The 25,949-nt window shown below is 35.7% G+C and overlaps 3 protein-coding genes across 3 annotated transcripts in view; all 3 read left to right on the top strand.

The window, feature by feature from the left end:
• The first annotated feature begins 11 nt into the window (after positions 1-11).
• On the top strand, positions 12-633 carry LOC127156603 (histone H2A-like). Its single transcript, XM_051099554.1, has one exon. The coding sequence runs from the start codon at positions 136-138 to the stop codon at positions 520-522; it is 387 nt and encodes a 128-aa protein (XP_050955511.1). The 5' UTR covers positions 12-135; the 3' UTR covers positions 523-633.
• A 516-nt stretch (positions 634-1,149) lies between these two features.
• On the top strand, positions 1,150-1,671 carry LOC127156593 (histone H3). Its single transcript, XM_051099544.1, has one exon. It carries the CDS (start codon positions 1,236-1,238, stop codon positions 1,644-1,646), a length of 411 nt encoding a protein of 136 aa, XP_050955501.1. The 5' UTR covers positions 1,150-1,235; the 3' UTR covers positions 1,647-1,671.
• A 3,055-nt stretch (positions 1,672-4,726) lies between these two features.
• The window catches only part of kif15 (kinesin family member 15), a 28,171-nt gene continuing 6,948 nt past the window's right edge, over positions 4,727-25,949 (top strand). Inside the window, exons 1-30 of the mRNA XM_051099473.1 lie at positions 4,727-4,815; positions 5,059-5,083; positions 6,238-6,421; positions 6,501-6,577; positions 6,652-6,689; positions 8,081-8,178; positions 9,136-9,315; positions 9,426-9,635; positions 9,998-10,123; positions 10,198-10,320; positions 10,409-10,541; positions 10,639-10,721; positions 10,815-11,012; positions 14,769-14,955; positions 15,241-15,382; positions 15,466-15,607; positions 15,688-15,870; positions 15,965-16,093; positions 16,173-16,278; positions 17,642-17,807; positions 19,209-19,359; positions 19,457-19,542; positions 20,035-20,113; positions 20,229-20,315; positions 21,360-21,464; positions 22,523-22,645; positions 22,733-22,879; positions 23,409-23,501; positions 24,732-24,896; positions 25,819-25,922. Of these exons, the coding sequence (XP_050955430.1) occupies positions 4,797-4,815; positions 5,059-5,083; positions 6,238-6,421; positions 6,501-6,577; positions 6,652-6,689; positions 8,081-8,178; positions 9,136-9,315; positions 9,426-9,635; positions 9,998-10,123; positions 10,198-10,320; positions 10,409-10,541; positions 10,639-10,721; positions 10,815-11,012; positions 14,769-14,955; positions 15,241-15,382; positions 15,466-15,607; positions 15,688-15,870; positions 15,965-16,093; positions 16,173-16,278; positions 17,642-17,807; positions 19,209-19,359; positions 19,457-19,542; positions 20,035-20,113; positions 20,229-20,315; positions 21,360-21,464; positions 22,523-22,645; positions 22,733-22,879; positions 23,409-23,501; positions 24,732-24,896; positions 25,819-25,922 (3,689 nt within the window). The 5' untranslated portion in view covers positions 4,727-4,796. The remainder of the gene's footprint in view (positions 4,816-5,058; positions 5,084-6,237; positions 6,422-6,500; positions 6,578-6,651; positions 6,690-8,080; positions 8,179-9,135; positions 9,316-9,425; positions 9,636-9,997; positions 10,124-10,197; positions 10,321-10,408; positions 10,542-10,638; positions 10,722-10,814; positions 11,013-14,768; positions 14,956-15,240; positions 15,383-15,465; positions 15,608-15,687; positions 15,871-15,964; positions 16,094-16,172; positions 16,279-17,641; positions 17,808-19,208; positions 19,360-19,456; positions 19,543-20,034; positions 20,114-20,228; positions 20,316-21,359; positions 21,465-22,522; positions 22,646-22,732; positions 22,880-23,408; positions 23,502-24,731; positions 24,897-25,818; positions 25,923-25,949) is intronic.

Below are 25,949 nucleotides of genomic sequence, written 5' to 3'. Positions count from 1 at the left end.
GTAGTGATTGGTTTTCAGATGTGATCGACTCTAACCAATAGACGTGGAGCACGCGCTCTTAAAAGCTGTTTGTCAAGCTGCAGTGCCATTATTTCTTTATTCTTTTATAGAGATAAACAATTCGAAATCTTCAAAATGAGTGGAAGAGGCAAAACTGGTGGTAAAGCCAGAGCAAAGGCTAAGACTCGCTCATCCAGAGCAGGACTTCAGTTTCCCGTCGGCCGTGTGCACAGGCTTCTCCGTAAAGGAAACTATGCTGAGCGCGTTGGTGCTGGTGCTCCCGTTTATCTGGCAGCTGTGCTCGAGTATCTCACCGCCGAGATCTTGGAGTTGGCTGGAAACGCCGCAAGGGACAACAAGAAGACCCGTATCATCCCCCGTCACCTGCAGCTGGCGGTGCGCAACGACGAGGAGTTGAACAAACTTCTGGGCAAAGTGACCATCGCTCAGGGCGGTGTGTTGCCCAACATTCAGGCTGTATTGTTGCCTAAGAAAACCGAGAAGCCCGCCAAGACCAAGTAAATCAACACCGTTTGATTAGTAAAAACTCCCAAAGGCTCTTTTAAGAGCCACCCACTCTCTCCTTAAAAGGCGGATTTACAGACCAGTGGAATCACGATTTTATGAAATGTGTAATGTCGTTGTTTCTTTCTTTGTTGTGCCTGTCTTTAATAAAATCTTAATGTTTGTTTGAGGCTTATTCACAAATTCCCACTGAAGCCTTTTCCCAGACCTGATGTTCTTGTTTACTAAACCAACGATTAGTAAACAAAATTACTCCGTTATGTAAAAGAGGTCTTTTTAGTAACTCACGGTATTGTTATAAAGCCCCTCTGTTCCTTATTACACAAACTTATTCAGAACATTAAAAGTAAAATCTCTAAGGACGGAACACGATGAACCAATCTGACAATCAAATAACATTTCTTTGGATTTAAAAAAAAAAAAAATATATATATATATATATAAAAAGGGTTGCTCTTATTTTATGCATAGAACCGGAAAATACACTTTTTTTTAAACCTTTTTCAGCGGGAAAAGCAGGCCACTGTCATTGGTTTAAAAACAGGAAGCCCATTGCCATTGGGTAGAATGGCCACGTGACGCTGCGACGTAAACACAATAGCCAATCAAATGCCTCTACAACCACACGGCGCATAATGCAGGAACAGTATAAATAGCTGCTGTTTAGAATAATACGTTATTGTGCTTTAGAAGACCACTTCGTCGAGAAAATGGCAAGAACCAAACAAACCGCCCGTAAATCCACCGGTGGCAAAGCCCCGAGGAAGCAGCTCGCCACCAAAGCCGCCCGTAAGAGCGCTCCAGCCACCGGCGGGGTCAAGAAGCCTCATCGTTACAGGCCGGGTACTGTGGCTCTGCGAGAGATCCGTCGCTACCAGAAATCCACCGAGCTGCTGATTCGCAAGCTGCCCTTCCAGCGTCTGGTCCGAGAAATCGCTCAAGATTTCAAGACTGATTTGCGCTTCCAGAGCTCCGCGGTCATGGCCCTGCAGGAGGCCAGCGAGGCTTACTTGGTCGGCCTGTTTGAGGACACCAACTTGTGCGCCATCCATGCCAAGAGAGTGACCATCATGCCCAAAGATATTCAGCTGGCCCGCCGCATTCGTGGAGAGCGCGCTTAAACACACTGCACACTGCAACCCCCAAAGGCTCTTTTAAGAGCCACTCACGCTTTCACACTAAGAGCCTCAAATTTGTCTACAACTTAGCAGACCACGTGTTTTCAGAGAAGGGAGTAAATGTTAAAAAGTAAAGTTTTATAACGTTTATTTTCTCTTTAGGTTTTCTTACTCACTGTCTTAACTTCTATAAGCTTATTATTTTTTTACTCCAGTTGTTTTTTCTCTTGCTTTATTTGTGATTTATATTTATTTTACTCTAATTAAAATACTGATTAGGTTTATTTGATATAAAATATAAGTCATCAGTTACATGCCTGATACATTTCTTACGTTTTTCGGCTACAAATTAGGTAACAGTTTGCTAAGAGAGCTTATGCCTAAACAAACTCAATTTATGTCAGTTTAGAAAGAGTGTCCTTGTTACATCCTACTTTGCTACCAGGTGGGTTAAAACACTAAAGGAAAATGTGGATTGTGTATAGGTTTATTTTGGTTATCAGATTTAGCATATACTTATCCAGTCAGGAGTGCAAATTGTAAGACAAAAGAGGTGTAAATGTAAAACAAATGTTTCTTGACACGATACATTGAAAATTTAAAATGAATGTATTGCAGCACTTTTGTACCTACTTTAATTTATTTGGTTAAGAATGCTGTATCAATGTCCTGATAAATGTTATAGGGTTCCTGAGCTGTAGAGGCCTCTAAGGCCTCTGGTTTAAAAATAGTTATTTTCCATAGCAAGTTCAAAGACCCTTTTCTCCACCTATTGTTTTGCTTTCGCATCTGGTAGTGAATTTTGTGACTGATGGACTTTACGTTCACTGTTTCACATATTTTCTGTTCTAAACTATTATAGGCGGGCGAGTTTCCAATTTTTAGATACTTTAAAATGCGTTTGCAGCTAATGGTGAAACGTTGTAAAATGACAAAAATAAGGGAAAAAGTGTAACTGGCAAAGAAATATAAATTAGATGGATTTAAAATAATATAAAATTTGACTATATTTTATTTTCACAAATGGATGTTTTGTGTGTGTGTGTGTTTGTGTATATATAGCAAGACATGAAAAACAATTATAGTAATAATGTTGAATAAGGCAATATACTCAACATGTGACATCTGGATTTAATTTACCATTTAAATTTAATTGTGTCAAGCATTTGTCCTATGCCTGTATTTCCTGTATTCTGAAGGGCAGTGATTGTCTATTTCTGACCGGCATCAGATTACTTGCAGAATAATGATGCGATTTTTTTTTTTTTTTAATTGTTTATATAGTCTTTGTAAAGTACAGGCCTTGACCATCCCAAAACTTAGATGCCGCTGTGGAATAAACTGTGACCCTGGACCGCAAAACCAGTCATAAGTGTAAATTTTTCGAAATTGAGATTTATACATCAGAAAGTTGAATAAATAAGCTTGATGCATGGTTTGTTAGCCAAGATAAAAGTATTTGAAAATCTGAAATCTGAGGATGAAAAAAAAAAAAAAAAAAAAAATGAGTTAGAGAATGAAAAAAATGAAGTTTTTAGCAATACATATATTTAAATCTAGGAAATATACAAAATATCTTCATGGAACATGATCTTTATTTATTATCCTAATGGTTTTTTGCATAAAAGAAAAATCGGTAATTTTGACCCATGCAATGTATTTTTCGCTATTGCTACAAACATACCCATGCTACTTATGACTGGTTTTGTGGTCCAGGGTCACAAATGGTGTTTGTGTTGTCTAGTTGGCTTATCCTAATATTTTTCATGTGAGATATAGGAGACACTTGGCCTCTGTCTGAGAAGAGTCTGCACAGAATATGCATAGATCAGAAACATTAGGATTTTCTTAGGTGCATATTGAAGTGCTTGTCCCTTTTACAGATGTGGATAAACAAGCTATAGTGTATGCAGGGAATATTGTAATATTTACATACTGTACTTTATGTTACACAGTGTAGAAATACATTAGATATTTTAAATAATTTTTTGCATTTATTTTTCAACAAATTAGCAAGTAAATGAATAAATGAATAATAATAATAAAAAAAATGTCTTGCTGGTAAATTACATCTGTTAATATAGCTAGAAATCTGCATAGAAAATAGGGAAATTTGATACACTCTTAAAAAAACGCTGGGTTAAAATGCTGGATGAAATATGGACAGACCCAGCGACTGGGTTGTTTTGACCCAGCGGTTGGGTTAAATGTTTAATCCAGCCTTCTGTGTAGTTTAACTCAAGTATTGTTTGAAAACTACTACATTTGTTGAATGTTGTTAAAATGAACCCCCCAAAAAGTTGGAAATTAAAAAATCAGACGCATCTTTACTAGAGACATAGCAATAATCAAAAGGTGAAAATGTATTAATAAGCAATTAAAAAATATTTATTATTTAATGATTATTTATTTAACTTATGAATAAATGTTCATTTATTGAACATATTAATAAAATGTTCATTTTCTATCTATTTCGGGTTCATTTTAAACAAGAAATATAGTCATTTCTAAGCAATAGTTGAGTTAAATAAAAGTACCCAGAAGGTCAGGTTAAACATTTAACCACTGGGTCAAAACAACCCAATCGCTGCGGTTTGTCCATATTTTACCCAGCACTGGGTTGTCAGTAAATGAACATTTATTCATAAGTTGAATAAATAATAATTAAATGGTAAACATTTTTTTTTTTTTTTTAATTGCTTATTAATACATTTTAAGCAACACATGTAGTAGTTTTTAAACAATATTTGAGTGGTTAAATGTTTAACCCAACCTTCTGGGTAGTTTTATTTAACTTAACTATTGCTTAAAATATATTATATTAAAAAAAAATAATAATAAAAATCTTATTCAGCCAAGCAATTCCATAAATATTGTCAAATTTCAGGACTTTAGAGAAGAAATAGAAATACTGGGAATGAAAAAAGGGTATACTGAAGCGACAGAGTAAAGATCCTTGACAAAAATTGGTAGGATAACATGAGAATAATGGGGAAAATGACGATGTTAACTAAGTCCAGGAGGTGGCAGTAGTGCAGCATCCGGTCTGCAGGCTGCCGTTAAAACCCAAAGAAGAGGAAGACGAACGAGGCGCCAAATTTTGTACCCTTCCTACATGAACGGAGGGAGAGAGGGCAAATACAGGAATGAATCATGAATCTTAAAGGCAAAGGTGAGAATTATTTATTCATGCTGTGAGTTAATGTATTGTTTGCAATCTTCGCACGATACTGAACTTATCCGAAACGTTTACTTTGTTTATTAACTTACGTCCGATAAACAAAAGTTGTTATTGAAGTGTAGTAACTTACAAGTCAGTGTTTTCTGACGAGCTTTTGTTGACGTTTATATTAGCATCTTGTTTACTATAGTTTTGCTTTTTAAATGAATTTTGTCATTTATGTTTCCCGTGCAGCAACCGCGGAATCAAACGCCAACAGGTAAACAAAACACACACACACAGCTAAAAACACTAAGTCACAGAACACACAGAAACAAGCAATGAGTGTTTAAGAATAAACGATATTAGAGCGAATGTTTTATACCGTTATATACACCGAGTTTGTTACTTTTTTATTAATTATCTACCTTTTTTTCAGTGTTTTAACAGATCAGTTAATTATGATATATGCGATGCTACTTTGTTGACATTTGCCTGACATAAACACATTAGTAACACTTTGTTCCTCAAATCTTCGCTGGTTATTAGTTTATTAAGTACATTAATTTGGCTAAATCATGATATAGAAATACACTACCTGTCAACAGTTTTCGAACAGTAAGATTTGTAATGTTTTTTAAAGAAGTTTCTTCTGCTCACTAAGCCTGCAGTTAATTTGGTTCAAAGTACAGCAAAAACAGTAACATTTCTGAAATATTTTTGCTATTTAAAATTACTATTTTCAATTTGAATATGTTTTAAAATGTATGATTTCAAAGCTGAATCTTTAGCGTCATTACTTTAGTCATAATCCTTCAGAAATCATTCTAATGTTCTGATTTGCTGCTCAGAAAAACACAACAAACAAACAAAAAGCAAAACAAAACATTTATTATTATGTGTGTTAGTAAGAGTAGAAGTATAAGTTGAAAACAGCTGAGTAGAGTTTCTTCAGGTTTCTTAGAAAAGAAAGTTCAGAAGAACAGCATTTATCTGAAACAGAAATCATTTGTAACATTATATGTCTTTATCGTGACTTTTGATCAATTTAAAGCATCCTTGCTATTTTTTTTTCTTTTTTTTAATCATTTTTATCATGTCTTCCCATCTTACTGTTGAAAAACATTTGACTGGTTTCAAAGAATTTGTGCTCCATTGAGACCAAAAATGTAAATTCTGACATCAGTTACTCACCCTCAAGTTGTTCCAAACCTGCAGTTTCTTTGTTTTTTTTTTTTCCTTCAGCACAAACAAAGATATTTTGAAGAATGTTGACAGTAGCCTGCTATGGGAGTTAGTGGGTGTTATGAACAGTTTTGCTACCATCTTTTTTTGTATTAAAAAAAAACAAAATATACAGGTTAGGAAGTAAATAATGAGAATGGCAGAATTGACCTTTTTTTGGTGAACTATCCCTGTAAAATCATCCTACAGTGATGGAGATGCCATCAAGGTGTTTGTTCGGGTTCGGCCGTTGACTCAAGGCACTGGGTTAACGACAGATGGCGATCACAGTCTGTGTTTGACTGTTTCCTCACCGCACACTGTCAGGCTGCACTGCAAACCAGAGCCTCGGACCTTCACGTACGACCATGTCGCTGACATGAACACAAGCCAGGTAAGAGCGATTATTTAGATTCAACGTCTCTGGGTGAAGATGAGTTGAGTTACCATCTCATCACTGTTCCTCCTTTCAGGAGGAGGTTTTCTCCAGCGTGGCTAAAAACATTGTGGAGTCGTGCATGAATGGATACAACGGGACCATTTTCGCCTAGTGAGTTCCTGTGTGGCTTATCTTAAAATGTTTTAGAGCTGTGAGATATTCATGATGTTGTGTTTGTTTTTAAGTGGACAGACGGGCTCAGGAAAGACCTTCACCATGCTGGGTAAGTGAAGTCTTCAATAGGCCTACTAGCTTCTGTCTGTGCATGCACACAACTTACAGTAGCTCCAAAAAGTAGTTGGACACTTGAGGTAATGTTAAAATGATATTTTATCTACAGCAAGAATATGCAGCAAGATGCATTTGTTTAGAAAATGAGCTAAAACCCATTTTTCTAGAAAAATATTTCACATATGGTAGTTGTCAGATGTTAGTGTTACTCTTTAGGTAATATGAGTAACTGCATTATAAAGTACGTGGTTACTCTGCTAGTACACCTGGGTAGACTTGAGGGGTACTAACAAGAAATAGTTTACTCAATTTTTATTTATTTTTTTTTTTTTTGTGAGGAAAAAACAAACTCATCTACAGTTTGTGAAGCCAAAAGCTGTGTGTTTGTAAGAAACAAATCCATCAAGACGTTTCTAATTTCAAACTGTGTCTTCTGCCTAAAATCTCTCCATGATGTTTATTTTTGGGTGAACTATTCATTTTATATATTTATCACAACAGCTGGCATTAGTTATTCAAGGGAACATCATTAATTTGTTTAGATGACATTTTGTAATCTGTTGCATTGTCAGTGAAACTATAGTTTTTAGATCGCCGTCTCCATGCCTAGACAATTAAGATCCAGATCCCTTCAGAAAATATCAGTTTGTCCGGTAACAGAACAACTCATCAGCAGAGTAGTCTAATACCCAATCCCTGTTAACAGGAGGTCTTGTCTGGTAACCAAAACACTATTAACAGTCTTCTGTCAGCCAAGAAGTTGACTGAGGAAAAAACAGTGAAGTGAAGAGCAGAAGCAGGAGACAAAGTAAAGATGATAAAAAGGAGCAGAGTTTATTGAATAGTCTTAGTTGTGTATGTTTCAATGCTCAGACTTCGTCTGAAGAACACAAATCCAACAAGTATTGTTATACCAAACTGCTTCACAACAACATCCCATAAACCTTGAGTTTCTGTTAACATTCCCTTGTATCTCTTATTCATGAAGACAAACAGCCCTTGAAACCACACAGTCATAAGACTAAACAACAGTGGAAAAAAAAATTAATAAATAAAATAAAAACAACAGTAATATAATATAAATGACTGATCAATCAATGAAATGGATATATAAATGACTATAATGATAATTATAACTGATTATGTGATTAAATGGAATAATAAAATGATTAAATGATTAATGGTTATAAATGAATAAATCAGTGAAGAATAAATCAAGAATATAAAAAAGAAAGTAAAACACAACACAAATGTATGGTTGCTCTTGAGGCAAAGCATACACAGTTTGCATTTGAGGATCGTCCGATGCTTCAGGGACCACTGCATTCATATCTGGTTGTCTAAATACACACAAGTAAAGATGATTGTATTTTGTGTGTGCAGGTCCCTCCGAGCTGGATAATTTTTCTGATGAAATGCGTGGAGTGATTCCTCGAAGTTTTGAATACCTCTTCTTCCTCATCAACAGGGAGGTGGAACGGGTAAGATGGGTTTCATTAAATATAAAATTTCAGATAAATGTAACATTGCATTATTTGAGGTATCATGTTAAATTCTGTGCGTGCTCGTGTGATTGGGATTCAGGAAGCACTTTTTTTAGAAATAGCTAAAAACTTCTAAAATTCAGCAACTGAATAAATTTGATATGTGGTCAATTTAATGATCTGCTGGAATCTGTTTTTTTTTTTTTTTCTTCTTCTTTTTCACTTAAGTGGCTGCTGTACACTATAATAACATTGGTCTCTCTGGTGTGGGATTTGTTCTGTGTAAAGGAAATGCTAAAATAAGCCAAAATAAGAGATTCTGAAGAACGTTCGTAACCAAAACTGTATCCATTGGTCATATTTGACAGGTTTTTTTTTTTTTGGCAAAATATTTTCTATAGTGCTTAACTGAAGAAAGAAACTTGCAGCTTTGAAACAACTTTCAGGTCAATAGATAATAGAATTTCCATTTTTGGCTGACATATCCTTTTGACCCATACAAAGTTCAACATTTGACACATTGTTGCATTACATTGTAACAATCAGTGTTGGTGAAAGTTACTTTTAAAAGTAATGTATAGCGTTAATACGGCGTTACTTAATTACTTATGGAAACTAATGCATTATGTTACTTTTGCTTGAAATTTTGTTGCCTGGGCTTTCTTTTTTTTCTTTTTTTTTTTTGGCAAATGTAAAGTGTCAAAAAAAGTCACCGAAAGTGAAATAATAATCCTCTGGGAAAACAGTCATTTAAATTTGAAAAAACTAATCTGGTTCAGTTCGGTGTTGTAAAGTGCTTTAAAAAGTATTTCATCATTAAGTGCACAGGACATTGCTCACAATGCTAAGTTTAATTTTTCCTCCTCAATGTACAGTACTGATCATAGAGTTCACTTAAACATTTACTTTAATGGGTCCTTTTTTTATTTTTTTATTTTTCATTCCCCTGCGTAGTCTGGTGGGATGAAGAGCTTCCTCTGCAAGTGTTCATTCATCGAGATCTACAATGAGCAGATTTATGACCTGTTGGACAGTGTGTCCACCAGCCTGTTTCTGCGAGAGGACATAAAGAGGGGCGTCTTTGTAGAAGGAGCTGTGGAGAAATATGCAGCATCTGCTGCAGAGGCCTATCAGGTCTTACACATGTTTTTAATCTGCTCTTAGCTACTGAAATACATTTATTCATATGATGTTGCCATTTGTTGGGAGCTTTTTGATTTATTTCTGCATGTTTGTGTGCGCAGGTCTTGTCGATGGGTTGGAGGAACAGGCGGGTGGCGTCCACCTCAATGAACCGCGAATCTTCTCGTTCACATGCAGTGTTTACCATGACACTGGAATCAAAGGAGACTGGACAGGAAGTGGTCAACATTAGAACCTCTCAGCTCAACCTGGTGGATCTTGCCGGCTCAGAGAGACAGAGGGACACGCATGCAGAGGGTTCACGGCTCAAGGTGCTTATGCAATATAATGTCCTCAAAATCCTTCAATTTTCAAACAAAATAAGTGTTCTTGTTAAAGCTGAACAAAACCTTTGTTATTATTACTATTAGTAGTAGTAGTAGTAGTAGTAGTAGTTTTATTGTTGTTACAGCGCATATTATACTACAATAATATTCAACTTAATTTAGTTTCAGATCAGGTAAAATTGGCCTATTACAGCTAATGTGGACCAAAAATGAAACATTTAGTTGTTAGATGCAATACTTGTTTAACTGGTGATTTATAGCTGAACAGTTTGAGAACAACTGCTTTAAAGACATTTCTGTTACTCCACTTTAAATTAAACTGTAACCTCTGGACTTTTATGCTTTAGGAGGCGAGCAGCATAAATCGGTCACTGATGTGTCTTGGTCAGGTGATCATGGCCCTGATGGATGTGTCGAATGGGAAGAACCGTCACATTTGTTATAGAGACTCGAAACTGACCTTCCTGCTTCGGGTGAGGGCTCTTTACAAATGTGTCTCTAATATACAGATGAGTAGATCATGTCTAATTGCTGTTCACATGGTCAGGACTCTCTGGGTGGAAATGCTAAGACGTACATCATCGCTAACGTTCATCCTGGTTCCAAGTGCTTTGGAGAGACGCTCTCCACTCTGCAGTTCGCTCAGAGAGCCAAACTCATCAAAAATAAGGTTGAACAACAATTTTTCTTTATCTTCTCATCATTCTTAAAGAACTGATGCAGTGAGAAGGCTAATCTGTGTGCGTGTCTGTCTGTAGGCTATGGTAAATGAGGACACTCAGGGTAATGTCAGACAACTGCAAGCGGAAGTGAGAAAACTAAAGGAGCAGCTCGCAAATGCGCTTTCACAAGCACGCGTTATAGAGGTTACGCCAACAGACGAGCAAACAGGTATACACACATTACAGAGCTCACACAGGCAATCCATCTGTCTTGACGCATAATATTAATTCATTTATTATTGTTTAAACTGATTCTTGTGTTGCAGCAAACTCTGACACTGAGGTTTCCTATAAGACACAGTTTATCCAGGCTATGAACTTCTGGAAGAAAGCACAGGAGGATAAAAAGGTGTGTTTCTGTGCAGTTGCTTTTTGTTGTTGAATTAAATCAATAAATTACGTTGTTATAAGGCTTTGCCACCTGCTACTGTTTTGCTTACAGGCTCTTCAGGGGAAGGTGTCTCAGCTGGAAGCTGCCTGGGCTCAGAAGGAGAAATTCATCCAGTCCAACCGCATGATCCTGAAGTTCAGGGATGATCATATCGCTCAGCTGAAGAAAGAACTTCAGACAGGCCAGAGATCAGACCCTGATCAGCAGAACCAGCAGCTGCAGGAAGAAATACGTCTGCTTCGAGAGCAGGTAGACATGCACTGTACACAGAGGGACACATTGAGAAACAACACCATGTATTAATTTGTTGGCTGTCATGTGAGAGAGAGGTGCTTAGACAGTCAATAACCGGGTTTCCATCCAAAGTTGCAAATTTAACTGTGCAAAATTGGAATATCGCATAAAGCATAAGCACCGTTTCCATCCAGTGAGTCAAAGAGAATAAAATTGTCCCTTCCTAATAAACTGACACTAAATATCATTAAGAAAAGTAGGAGAAGCCACTGAATATTATAATATCGTATGAATATTATATGTAATTCTGCCTCAGATGAGAGCAGATGAAACGCAATAAATGCGATCTTGCTTTCGGAGGTGAATGCCTGCTGTTTTGTGTAAGACAGTTCTAGGAGGCAATTATACAAAAATACTTTGACAGATTATTTTGCTCAGGCCTTTCAGAATGATCATAACATTTCAGATGCTGTGCAGCGCTGGTTAGTCAGATTAAGCTGTCCCATCTCAAAATTAATTGGCAAAATGTGTTTCTCCCATTATTCACATTAATCCGTTTTCACAAGTGAAAACCCTCTTCAAGCGAGCGTATGTGAACTTTTTTTTGCGAATGAAGGGATTTCATTTTGTTTTTTTTTTTTGTTTTTTTTATAAATTTGGCATGTCCATCATTCATTTCTGATGCGATTCATTAAAATGCACATAAAGCAGGATGATGGAAACATAGCTAATGTGCTGCATGCAGCTCTGCAGTGAAGTAATATTGTATGTATTTTACAAAAACAAGGAGAAAAGGAAAATCTATTTGTGGCTAAAATCGATGTTGTGGCGGGCCAACACAAATAATTCAGTGTATGAGAAACACTGGATTACAAAAAAGTGCTCAGCCTGAAGGTTTTTTTCACACTATATGCAAATGCCTGCCACAAATTTGGAGAAGGTTGTGAATAGGGTTGTAACGGTATGAGATTTTCACGGTATGATAATCGTCCTAGAAAATATCACGGTTTCGTGGTATACGGTATTAAACTATCATTATTATTATTATTATCATCATCAGCTACAATGACCCTTAAATGAATAAAAAGAGATATGGTTTTTGGTTGAACATGCATTGTAAAGAATTAACAGAATTATAAACATGATTAGCATGTAAAAAATTAGCATTTTTACTACATATAACCACATAATGAACCAACAACATGGATGTAAAAGGAACTGAAATGTGGCTATAACTTGGATGGGTTGTCTGATATAATTGGTCTGGATTCTATAATTCAATACAAAATATATTATTGAAAATGCAATCAGATGAAATGTAACAACTTTTGTTTCTCTACAGGAGAGGTTTACTAAATTAAAACATGGGCAAAAAAGCTATACACAACAGTAATATATTTCAGTCATTACTTCTTCAGGCTAAACCAAACTTGTTTTTTTTTTTTTTTTTTTTTGACAGGTTGTACTAAACACCTATGAGTTTTCAGTTAGTGTATTTGATGATTATTCTTTTAAATAAAATCATAAAATGATCATTAAGTGTTCTCTGAGAGTAGCTCTGGATATGTTCATGTGTTCACGTCTTTACATTAGGGTTGTCAAAAGGTACCGGGTTCGGTACTTTCGGTACTGAAATTTTAAAAACGTCCATTTCCCGCTCACATTTGAGGGCTGTTGAGCAGATTTGTAAACATCGCTGATTGGCCATAGTGTTCACGCGCTCAACAGACATGACTGTGATTGGCTACAATGGTAAGCGCTTCACGCTCCTCATCGACCGCTCACATAAGCATAACGAGAGTGTTTTAAAGCCGCCTGTGTCAGCGGATCCCTAATGCATCTGCATATAGACTGATCCGCTGACAGACGCGGCTTTCAAACGCTTCCGTTGTGTTTACGTGTGAGCGCTCGGTGAGGAGCGTGAAGCGCTTACCATTGTAGCCAATCACAGTCATGTCTGTTGAGCGCGTGAACACTATGATCATTTTTCGGATACCCAAAATATTCCCATACTGCAGATTATAATTTTTTTTTCGGCGGGAGATAGAGATTAGAATTTGCAGCTTCTGTCTCGGACATTTTCGCCGCTGTGCAGGTATGGGTGGAGTCTGCAGTCAAGCGGAAAAAAGTTGCATATACATGGCAGCGCGGGTGAGATCTGGTTTAATTTTTTTTTTTTTTTTTTTTTTTTTTTTTTTTCAAAACCGCGGATAAGTAAATGTGCATGATATGATGTCAACAATACAATAAACCGCCATACCGGTATACCGTTACAACCCTAGTTGTGAATAGAAACAATGGATTCCTATTGAGAGATACTCATCTAGAGAGATACTCATTGAGAGATATCTATGCACTGATAAAGAGAGGACTGGTTGGTTGGTTTATGTATGTATGTATTTAACTTATATGTTGTTGAATTACCACTCAACGCTGGGTGGGTGTGTGTGTGTGTGTGTGTGTGTGTGTGCTTGTTTTTGCTACATTGTGGGGACCAAATGTCCCCACAAGGATAGTAAAACCTGAAATTTTTGACATTGTGGGGACTGGCTTGAGGTCCCCATGGGTACAAAAGCTTATAAATCATACAGAATGAGTTTTTTTGAGAAAGTGAAAATGCAGAAAGTTTTCTGTAAGGGTTAGGTTTAGGGGTAGGGTTAGGGTAAGGGGATAGAAAATACAGTGTGGAGAGTATAAAAACCATTGCACCTATGGAGAGTCCCCACAAGGATAATAAACCAGACTGTGTGTGTGTGTGTGTGTGTGTGTGTGTGTGTGTGTGTGTGTGTGTGTGTAGATGAATGGATGGATGTATGTATGTATCTATGTATGTATATGGTTCTATCCAAATTATATGGAAGCCTGTTTCAACATCACAATTCTGACTTCTCGTTTATTTATTTTTTTTCCTCAGAATTGTGATATAAACTCACAATTTATATCTCACAATTCTGATTTAATTGTTCGAATTATGTTATAAAGTCAGAATTGAAAGATGTAAACGTGCAATTCTGAGAAAAAAGTCAGAATTACATAAAAATGGGCTTCCGTAAAATCATGTATTTTTCATAGCGATCAGAAAAATCATCAATTTTTTTTTTTTTTTTTTTTTCTCCCCAGAGCAAATACAAAAATATTGATTAGTTTGATCTGAACTGGTGTCTTTATTCCGGCTTTTGTGTTAACCTGCTAATATACTGTATCTCTAGTAACTATAGAACTATGCAAACGTTTTTCAAAGAAATAAATATTAGGAATTGCATATGCATACTTTTGCAATCTAAATTGTTCAACCCCCTTGATCTGCAAGACCTTCTGCTGCCATTTCAACCAAGGCATTAGTAAACTATTTTAGGAAGTTTCCCCTGAAACAGCTTCCAGATCATTGATTAGGGCCCGAGCACTCCAGTGCGAGGACCCTATTGGAATTGCTCTGTTTATTATCTTTGGTTTCCATCATGTTACCACTGCTTTCTTCAAATTACACCAAATATTTTTAATAACAATTAATTCAAGAACATTCTACGACTGATCCCTGAACCAGGCTTCAGATTTAGATGTATGTTTTTGGATGGCTGCCCTGCAAGAAAGTCCAGCTTTTGGTATCTTCTTGTAGTCATAGACTTTCTAATGTAACAACAGTTTCTTCTAAACTGTTATAGATGCAATTTAAATAAATAAAAACATCTGGACTCTCAGAAAAGCTTACATTTGTAAATCCTTACAGTCTCTGGAAGTTGAATAACTTGGTGTGTATATATATTTTGTTAGGTGGAGCACCACCCACGTATGATGCGGTATGCAGCAGAAAACTGTGCCCTGCGGGAGGAGGTTCGAGCCCTTCGAGCTCTGGATTCTGTCAGATCTGCAGTTGAGACCAAGGTTCAGTCATTAACCGCATTGGAAAAAACCTTCCTGGAGCTGCTGGAGGCTCAGAGAACAGAGGAGAGCTCAGGAGGTGAAAATTTTAACAGTTTGTAAATTGGTGAAGATGAATGTTGCATGAATTGATGCTAGGAGCGTCATCTGCAAAAATGGTCAAATCACACAAAGGCCCATTTAGTTTTCCTTCCTTAAAGCCTGCATGTGTTTGACTCCAAAAAAAAGCACTTAATTGCAATTAAATATTTGAATCAATGAAATAGCTTTACAGTAAAGTCAAGTGGGAATGCTATGTTTGTCTGTATCTTTAAATGTGAAGCACTGGCAGATTAGGCACTTAAATTACTGTCATGATTTATAGCTCCACCCATCTACTCCACCCCTGTCACTATGGAGACTTTGTCATCAGTTTCAGTGGAGAGGATGAAGGTGCAGCTGCTGCAGAAACAGTCAGAGCTCACCGCGACAATTCAAGCCTTCGAGGAATTCAAGGAGGTCAACAAGTATGTTCCTGTCGCATTCCTGTAACTCTGCTTGTTAAACTGAGTGCTTTTAGTGGTGGTAAATTAATATTTTCATTCCTCAGAAAACAACTGGCTGAACTGGAATCTGAGAAGCGCTACCTCGAGAAGTCCAACAAACATCTGGAGAAGATCCTAGAGGCCACTAAGGCCCACAGCAAACAAGAAGTGTCTCAACTCAACAAGATTCATGCTGAGACCATAAAGGTAGAGAGCTCAGACTTTTCGTTGGTCTGTTTCAAACAATTACCAAATGAAATCTCATAATGGGTACTGCTGCTCCCTAGATTTTGACTACACCCACGAAAGGTTATAATCTGCGTAATCGACTGGTGCCGCTGTCTAGCCCGGACCATCTGAATGGACAGGCTGAGAATATCGACGTTGATGACATCCAGAGTGAACAGCCGCCTCCTGAGATGAACGAGCTCGCCTGTGAAGCGCTCACTGAAGAGCTCAAACAAATGCAGGTGCTCAAAGTTTTTATAATATTGCATACAATTTTAAAGTGTTATTTTATGTTGCTATGTTGTTGAGGTGAATCTGTTTGGACTTTGGTTTTAGGATCAGGCCCTTCGTCTTCAGGGCCAGTTAGACGAAGAGGAAGCCAAGAACAGGAAGCTGCTTCAGCAAATCAGCAAGCTGGAAGAACAGGTTACCATAACATCCGAGAAGTCCAGTCACACAGAGGAGGTGTGTTTGTAATAGTGTTTAATTTTTCTGGTTTTCTGCTTCCTGTGTGCACGCGTTTGATGTTGCTCTCTAACTGTAGATGTTCGGTGCTGAGCGAAACTCGCTGCTGGAAGAACAGGAGCGTCTGCAGGAGACAATCAGGACACTGGAACAGCAGCTGGAAGATGAGAAGAGAGAGATGGACGGTAAGTCTTGAGCTGTTCAGATGTTAAGTTTCTTGTTGTGTGAACTTTTTTTTTTCATACTGGTACCCACTTTAACTGCAAAATCTACATTAATGCATACTTATTTCATCAAGGATTAAAAAAAAATTGCTGATAATGTACTCACCCCCATGTCATCCAAGATGTTAATGCCTTTGTTCAGTCACAAAGAAATTTCTTCATGAGCATGTCACTGTAACTTTTGAGGGAAAAAAAAAACAAAACATTGTAACATCATATACAAACAGAAACGTGTGTGTGTGTGTATGTGTATATATATATATATATATATATATATATATATATACACACATATATGTATATGTATGTATGTATATGTGTGTGTTGTAAGTACACAATATAATAATAAATATAATAATAAATAAATATCTAATATAATATAATACAATAATTCTTTATAAAATCAAATTAGTCTTTTTAAATTAATTAGACATGCTTTTAATTATTAAAATTTAATGATACTAACAGAATACAGAAAACTAATGAAAAACAGATTCACAGAATTTGATCAAAATAAAACTGAAGATGAATAATAAAGATAAATAATAAAGAACAGGGCCTTAAAAATGTGATTTTTGTTGTTAAATTGTGTAAGCTTTGTGATTTAAGTTAATTAGACTACTTTTTTATTTTATTTTTTTTGTTTTTGCTTGAATTTAAACATTAAAAAACAGAAACAGAAAAATTAAAACAGAAGTAAAAACAGAATTTGGGAATAAAACTGATTTCTTAGAGCCCTATTAATTTCAGGTTTTTATTTATTTATTTATTTTATTTTATTTTATTTTATTTTTTTGTGTATTTGTCCTTTAGTTCATTTCTTGCATCTATGTTCTTATTACTAACAAAGATAAAATAACAAAAATGATTATATCATTATATAAATTGCTGTTGTGAAATAAAATGACCATATTGGCTTTATCCTTTTACCTAACTTACTAAAAGTTGCAAAAATCTTTACATACCTGTAGGCTCAGGAGTTGGTTCACCATGGTCCTATGTAGTGGCACTGGCATGTGGTGTTTGTGTTCTGTGTTTTTGTCATAGTATGGGTTCAGTAGTTGTGTCGAGATATTTTAGTCAGGTATCAAACTTTTGGTATTGTGACAACACTAAAGTAAACATGCAAAGAATGTCAGATGCCCTTTACAATGAAAAGTAAAACAACGATGTTGGACAATTTAGAAGTTGGAGAAGGAAATGAGATGGAGTTTTTGCCCTACCCTACCTTTTTGAACCAAAGTACACAGACGAAGAACTAACCCACGCGTGACCTTTGAGTTGATCTGTGAGTTGATGCCTGTTTACTGTGATCTCTCTACAGTGCTGCGGGTGGAGGTGCGAGATCTGCGTGTTGTCTTGCAGTCCTCTGATAAGGAGCTGGAGGCCACACGAACAGAACTGCAGCAGCAGAAAGCAGAGCATGAGAGCGAGACCACAGATCTGTCCAAGGGCCTGATCAGCACACAGCTGCAGCTGGACACTGTCAAGTACAAACATACTCGCACTTCACATACACAACCACCACTGTTGTTCTAATAGTAGTATGCATAATTACAGTAGAGGGATTATAGAGTAAATGAACAAAACAGGGCCATTATGTATTTGAGCTGCTTCAAATCAGATGCATTAGTTTAGTTAAAAATAACTGACAGTTGCAACACTGACATACATTGTTGGTAGTAATGCAAGTTATGTAATCGGATTACTTTTTCAACTAACTACTAAAGTAATGCATTTTCAAATAAGTAACGCCAGTTACTTTGTTTTCCTATTTATTGACTGACAGCTCTCTTGTCCCCACTTTGAGAGAAGTGCATTTTACTTACACAAAAACAAATACAGTATTTCTCAAAATGAATAAAACAGTGATCTTCAAATTAGGGCTGGGCAATAAATTGATAACGATATTATTGCACAATGTAATACAACATCTTTGTGAAATGAAATGTGTTACCCATTCTCAATGGGAAAGTGCTCAAGCAACATTGCTTAAAAAAGTTGCACGACAAAATTGCTCAAAAAGTTGCCCCGTGTATTCACCTTGACTTTTGGTGTGAAAGGGCTTTTGGTTTTGGTGATTTTATTAAAAAGAGACAAGCAAGGCCAGCCCAGACGAAAAAAAAAAAAAAAAAAAAAAAAACGTAAAAGTAATGTAATGCATTACTTCCCATAAAAAGTAACTTAAGTAACACAATTAGTTACTTTTTAGGGAGTAATGCGATATTGTAATACATTATTTTTAAAAGTAACACTTAAAAAACTAAACAAAACTAGACCCACATCAAAGCTGTATTGATTGATTTTGCAACTGAGTGTTATAAAGAGACACATCATTAGCGCTGTGTAACACATTAACAAAAAATTGTATTAACCTAGTAGTAATAATAATAATAATAATAATAATAATAATAATAATTAATGTGTGGGCCACAAAATAGAGTATTAAGCCAGTAAATTAAGGTAGTTGATATAACCTACTGTTATCAGCATGTGTTGAGGTGGATTCATCTCTCGTCTCTGAGAGAATTAATCCGCCTTTAATGCAGTTAGAGATGCCAAAAGCTCTATTGTTTTTTTTTTTTTTTTTTTTTTTTTTTTGTTTTTTCTTTTTTTTTTTGCCCTTGACTTTATGTAGTGAATAAATAGACTGGTTTGAGGCTCCTTTACCAGCATAAAGCTCATGCAAATTTTGCAAATTGCCTGTATCTTATCCACAAGCCCATTTGTGGATAAGACATTTTACACCAACTCCACCTTTGACTGCAAAATGATAGATAGTTCTTATTATGATTTTGTAACCTATCTGTCTGTTTTAGAATGCAATACATACTACATTTACATTTATTTTACTTTGAATGATGTTGAGTTTGTCCTCTATGTCGTCTCAGGCTGGAGTGGGAGCAGGTGCTGGAGAAGCAGCGTGTTCTTCAGGACATGTATGACACACTGCAGGCAGAGTTTCAATTCGAGTTGGATCAACACGCACAGCAGATGGAGCTCAAGAGCCGAGAGTGTTCAGAAATGCAAACCAAGATTAATGTCAGTACACTCACGTTAATGTCACACTCACAATCTCTGTTGTTCTTAAGCTGTTTTGGTTTTCACATACTGTGTAAATCTTTGGTTTTGTTTGTAGGAGTTGCTGCATACTCTTGAGGAAGAGAAAGAGCAGAATAACAGTGTGAGATCCCAGCTGACCGCACACAGAGAGAGTGTGTCAAAGTGAGTGAGATGCATACAAACATCTATCAAAAACCCCTTACGTTTTATAATATCTAATACCATCATCAAATACAGAGAAAATATGTGTGAATAAGGGTCTTAATTTAACTCTAAATAGTTTTGATGTTGTTGTATACAGTGGCACCAAAGGTATTTAGACACTTATGTCACACATTTGTGAAATGTTATTTAATTTAACTTTAATATGGACTTTATATCTCATAGTGTATCTGTTGATTAACCACTTAAAGTGGAAATGGAGACACACAACCTGTGCTGATTGAAAGAAAACAATTGCATCAAATATTTGGGAATAATATAGTACTAGAAGAATTTATGAACAGTTTTTGTATGCTGGTTTTTGACCAGAAGAGATAATGATGGATTATGTCCATAGCTTATGTTCAAATACTGTACCTGTCTTCACTTGTCATTTGCATTAGTAAAAGCATGTGTACATATAGAAGTTTTGATGTTGTGTGTGTATTTCAGGGAGCTTGTGCAGTCTGTAGAAGAGAATGCCTCACTGAAGAAACACATTACTGAGCTGACAAACAAAAATCAACAACAGGTATGTGTGTCTGGGCACAGTTTTAGTCTTTTGTGATTTGCAATTTGCATGACAATGTTCTGATGACCATCTGGAAGTCTTTTTGTTTCTGATGTAACTGCTTGTGTGTGTGCAGAGCGATGAGATCAGTGCTCTACAGCAGACTGTGTGTTCATCCAACATGACAATCAACAACCTCAATCAGAAGATCGATCAGGACAAAGTGAGAATGCAATGCACTGATCACGCAGCAGGAATCTTTTGCTCACTGTAAAAAGGGCTGTTAGAAGTTAAGAAATAAAGATAACGTTACAGTTTAGATAATAATGAACTAATATTAATAACATTAACAACATATCAAAATATGTCAGTGTATGTCAAAAATGAACCTTAATACAGTATATGACTTATTGCTATAGTAATTCATGTTAAATATAGTTAAGGGTGCAATGCAATATTTAGGAGGATCTTTTGACAGAAATGCAATATAATATACTTAATTATGTTTTCAGAGGTGCATAAAGACTTAACATAATGAACCGTTATGTTTTTATCACCTAGGAATGAGCGATTTCTATCTACATACATACACCGGTCCCATTACATGGAAATTACTATTTTGCGACACCATGTTTCCACAGTAGCCCTAAATAGACAAACTGTTCTACAGTGCACATTTTGTCACTATGTTGCTCTTGCAAATAAAACACTGATGAACAAGTAACAGTACTATTCGCAATAACATATCGCTTTACTGAATAATCAGGTAAATATAATTTCTTAATTTACCACTGTCTACTCTCTGCTGTCTCAGACCACAACATATTTGTCCTGTGTTGGACACCATAACTTCTCTATATGCAGTATATAATACCACTCGATCCCGCTAAAATTTACAAACTGCACCTTTAAGTGTGTCCAAATAATTCATTAATAGTGAAGTTTATGCTTACAGTACTTTTATGCTGTAATTTTACAAACAATTCAAATGTACATACAAATTTACATTGAAGTCATTTGAAAAAGTTTTTTTTTTTTTTGTCAATAATTCATTACTTTGTCAGTGCATGCTTCAAAGTGTGTTGTTGGTAAATCATATGCACAAGCAGCTTATGAATAGTCATTAGGTTGAATTAATAAACTCAAATGAACTCAAACTTAAATTAATTTCTTGAAAACAGCATGTACTAAGTTTAACTGATATACAGTAGGATTGTGTTTTTCCTGCTGTGTCATGGCTGGTGATTCACTGTGTGTTTGTGTGTAGGATGTGGTACTGGAGTTGATGCAGGAGACCAGAGATCTTCGAAGTGAGGTAGCTGAAAGAGATCAGACTCTGTGTTTGCTGCGAGGAGAGATCGCTGACATCAGTGTGAGTATCTCTAGCCGTACACCACGTGTGATTGTAATATAACCTTTATTTGAGCAGCATATCTCTAAAGGAATCACTAAACTCAGACTTGCAGTTTTGCAGCTCAGCTTTTTCCCGTAATGTAGAGAGAGTGTATGCACATGGTTGGCAGGTTAACATAAACATTTTAATAAATACCAAGTGTCGTCATATCACAGACTTTTATGCTTAACAAATCGAGAGAAGTATATCATGTTTAATACAATTAATACAATTTATCATGCAGCCCTATCTGATCTGAACTGAACTAAACTGATTTAAGCTGAATAATGACACTATTGTCTTTTAGATCTGCTTTACAGCAGAATCTGATTTTTTATTTTTTTTTTCCTCCATAGTTGAGTGTATAGTATGAGGTAGGGATGTAACAATATCAAAATCTCACGATAGCGATAGTATCTCAGTATGAAGTCCAGTATACGATATTTATTGCAATAAAAAAAAAAAAAAGTGTTGGAAAAAAAATGAAAATTTAGTAAATTTTTAAAGTTAAATTTATTACTATCTAATGCACTTTGAGAGTTTAAATTTAAGAGCTCCTCAAGCCTCTTTTTAGGTTTTGGTATATTGTCTCAGTCTAAATTATATTCACACTGGTGTTTTAGTAGTCAAACAAATTAGACATATTATAATAACAATAATAATAATAATAATAAAATGATTATTTTATTTTATTCCTATGACAGTAATATCCATATGTTGTAAAACAATTGCACTGTAAAATGATAGTGAAAAGTAATGTGTGATAATGAAAATAAATATTACGTAGTATTATGTAATACATGTAGTGTAAAAAAAAATTACAAATTACATAATGGCCCAAAACACAACTTTAAAGACCTTTTATGTTAGAATAAGAAGTTTAAATATATTTTAAATAACTACCCTTTTTGCCCAGGAGACCTGTTGTTTCATATCGTCATGTGACCACGATAATATCGATAATATCGTTTTGGTGCTACGGAACCACAATATTGATAAGGCAGTTTGTATTGATATCATGAGTGTTGTATCCACAGGGGAAGTACAGCACTATTTGCACTGAGAAAGAGCAGATGAAGGAGAGCATGACACACATGCAGAACGAACTACAGGAGCTGCGAGAAGCTTCAGAGAGACGCCTTGCTTCTGACCGTGTAGAGGTATGTGTGTTACTTTGTGTTTTGAGTCTGTCAAAAGCATAAACTAAAAGTGTGTGTGTGTGTGTGTGTGTGTGTGTGTGTGTACAGTTGGAGCTGCTACAAGAAGATCTGTCCTACACTACAGATGAGGTGGAGAGACTCAGTAAAGTGGTGGAGGAGCAGGCAGCTTCACTGGAGAGTTCTCGGACCCTGAACACAGAGAAAGAGAACACTATAAACTTCCTGAAAGAACAGGTACAACTCCTCCTGTCTCAAATTCATGGTGCAGTTTTAAAACAAATGTATAGAGTCTGTCGGTCAGTCATTGACAATTGTACTTAAGTCTGACTGATCAGTAGTGAAGTTCTGCAGCTTGCAAAAATATGTGTGTAATCAGCTCTAAACTAGTGGTTCTCAACAGGTTGTTTGCAAACCAAAAATGGGTCTCAGTGGTGTTCTGTTGTTTCATAGACTGCAGGCAAACCACAATAAATGCTAAATACAATCATTTTACAGTTAGACAATATTTGTCAACTTTAAAAGGGAGGAGAAAATACTTTCCATATCGTTTGGACATCAAAGCTCTAATTAAACTCTACAGTATTTGGCTGCAAATTCATGTCACTTAAGGCTGGAATACACTACATGACTTTTAAAAATGTGAACAGATTGTAAAGCGCTGTGCATCATAAGTTTCAGCTTGTGTAGTAAGAGAGCAAAAGTTGTGTAGTGTACTGTTTGTTATTAGTGTAACAGAATGATTTATGTGCACACACTTTAACAGGTGGAACAGCTGAATGAGCAGATTAACATTTTGAGAGTGAGAGAATCTGTCAGTCAGCCTCCAGATGCTGCCACTCCCAAAGGAAAAATGCAGGTGAGTTTATGCATGGTTTCTGCAGGTCCTTAAAAAGTCTAAAATTTAGTTGTATCAAATTTAAGGCCATAAAAGTAATAAATAGTACAAAAAAAAGTCTTAAGAGGTCTTATATTTGAGGATGGAAAGACAAGATTTGGCTTAATGTGTTGATTAAATTTCAGAAAGCTATAACTTTATTACACAATATTGCTGCTTTGTGTACAGTCTTTACCAGAAATCCGCTGTATTTCTGCCTTTTCAAAAGAGTTGTAAATGTGAACTGGTGGATACACTAATTATAATAATTGTTTAAATTAATATAATAATTCATACTTTTGACATCCATTTTCGTAAAAATGATTTGAAGTCAAAAATGTGAAGTTTGTCATTTAAAAAAAAAAAAAAAAAAAAAACTTTTTTCTTTTTTCTTTTTAGCCTAGACATTCCATATGGTATTAATATTATTTGTGCAGGTTATAAAAATCTTAAATCTGATCTTAAAAATTCTGCAGATACCATGGTATGTCTGTTGAAACATAAACTTGTAGCTCGGATGTGAGCTGAATCTGGTAAAATATTACAAAACCTAATCTTGCGGGTGTTCTCATTAGTAAAATTAATTTAAATAAAGTTGTCTGTTGTTTAACCCTATAACGGTCACCGTCCCCTCTGTGGGATGCCTAAGTTTACTTCACCATATTACAAATAAATCCTTATTTAATCATGACAAAATATACATCGTTGAAAAGGTCTAAGACTCCTAAATAGATATTTTACCATATGTTTGTGTTACAAATTATGTAGGAAAAGTAATAGATTGATATATGTCAAGAGTGCAACTTAAAAAATCTACATCATAACATGAGTTCTGACCTTTGTCACAAAAGATGTTCTTCGTTGCCACACAGTTTAGAGACCATAAGAAATTATATATCAGTGCAAAACTTAATCTCAAAATTCATCCTTTGAAAGGCATTTTAAAATCAGATATTGCATTACCACGGAATATGTACATCAAAATCATATTACAAAAGGTTTTCATTTATGAAGATTTAAGTCTGGATAGTGCATTTTATGTCTGTGTTCAAAAATGGGAGTGACAGTTAAAGGGTTGAATCATGCAAAACAATAGAAGTCTATGCAGTGCCTCAATTTAGGAAAGCGTGTGAGAGAGAAAGACTGCTTGATCTTGATTGCGTGACAAAGTCTTCATCTTCAACTGTTTCATCACAATGTCTGTGCTTTCAGACGCCGCAGACCCCCTGTGGCTTTGGCTCGAGTCTGTCTCAGGTGCTGGAGTGTCAGGAGAGAGAGCTGGAGAGTCGACGCTCCTCCATGATCACCATGGAAGTTCTGCTGACAGAACTTAATGCAGAACGCACAGCCAAGAACCAAGAGATCGACAGATTGAAGGTGACACTCTTGCACACGCCTCAGTTCCCGCTATATGTGTGAATCTCACAACTTAGTAGTAACTAAGTGTAATAAATACATTCATTTGATACTATAGTACTTCAGACTGCGCTGTTACGCTCTGCCATCTCACAATATTAAAAAAAATAATAATACAACATTTTGGCGGAGAATGTGAATTGATGCACCTTAATTTAATGTTTTTAACGTATTTATAACTGTTTTTGTGGTGGTAAGGGAAAGCACCTCAGCAGCGCGTTCTTAGCACAAGAGAAAGACACAGTCATTTCTGCTTGCTGCAATAAATCGCTATTTTTCTGCACTAAACAAGTGGATTTGGCCGAGATATTTTCAGAGATTATAAACAAGATGTTATAGAATAATAATTTAATGAAAACCTAATTTTGACAAAAAAAATGACATTCAACCTATTTTTCTTATTTCCTGAAAACGTCCCAGCGCGAAATCCGACGGTTTTCCCAGATCGCATTACATACATTTTAAAGAAAGGATAACAATTTACTGACCCCAAACTTTTAAATGGTAGTGTATATTGTTAGAAAAGATTTACATTTTAAATAAAAGTTGTTCTTTTTAACTTTTATTCATCGAAGAATCCTGAAAAAATGTATCCCAGTTAAAAAAAAAAAAGAAAAGGCGGAACAACTGTTTCCAACATTAGTAATAAATTACCATATTAGACGGTTTTCTGAAGGATAATGTGACACAGAATACTAGTAATGATGGTGAAAATTCAGCTTTGATCACTGAAATAAATTAGATTTTAATGTATAAAGAAACCTTTTTTTTGTATAAAGAAAAAAAAAAAAAAAAAAAAACATTAACCTTAACGGATTTTTTTTTTTTTAATTTGTTGTTATCATGAGGTTCACACATAAACATTTGCCTGTGCATCTAATAGGCCCAGCTCAATGAAAAAGAGATTGTGCGAATGGAGATTCAAACGCTGCTGGACAATTTTTACACCATCCAGAATCAGCGCAAACAGATCGGCTGTGCTCAAGAGTAAGAATACTTCACTCATATGCTTTG

This window comes from Labeo rohita, chromosome 25 (genome assembly GCF_022985175.1).
Source record: "Labeo rohita strain BAU-BD-2019 chromosome 25, IGBB_LRoh.1.0, whole genome shotgun sequence".
Classification (NCBI taxonomy): Eukaryota; Metazoa; Chordata; class Actinopteri; order Cypriniformes; family Cyprinidae; genus Labeo; species Labeo rohita.
The sequence above is the reverse complement of the archived record's forward strand: the minus strand, read 5'-3'. Positions and strand labels throughout refer to the sequence as shown.

Bases quoted from the DNA above. Each gene is read 5' to 3' on its own strand.
- LOC127156603 (XM_051099554.1), top strand. From the start codon at position 136: ATGAGTGGAAGAGGCAAAACTGGTGGTAAAGCCAGAGCAAAGGCTAAG.
- LOC127156593 (XM_051099544.1), top strand. From the start codon at position 1,236: ATGGCAAGAACCAAACAAACCGCCCGTAAATCCACCGGTGGCAAAGCC.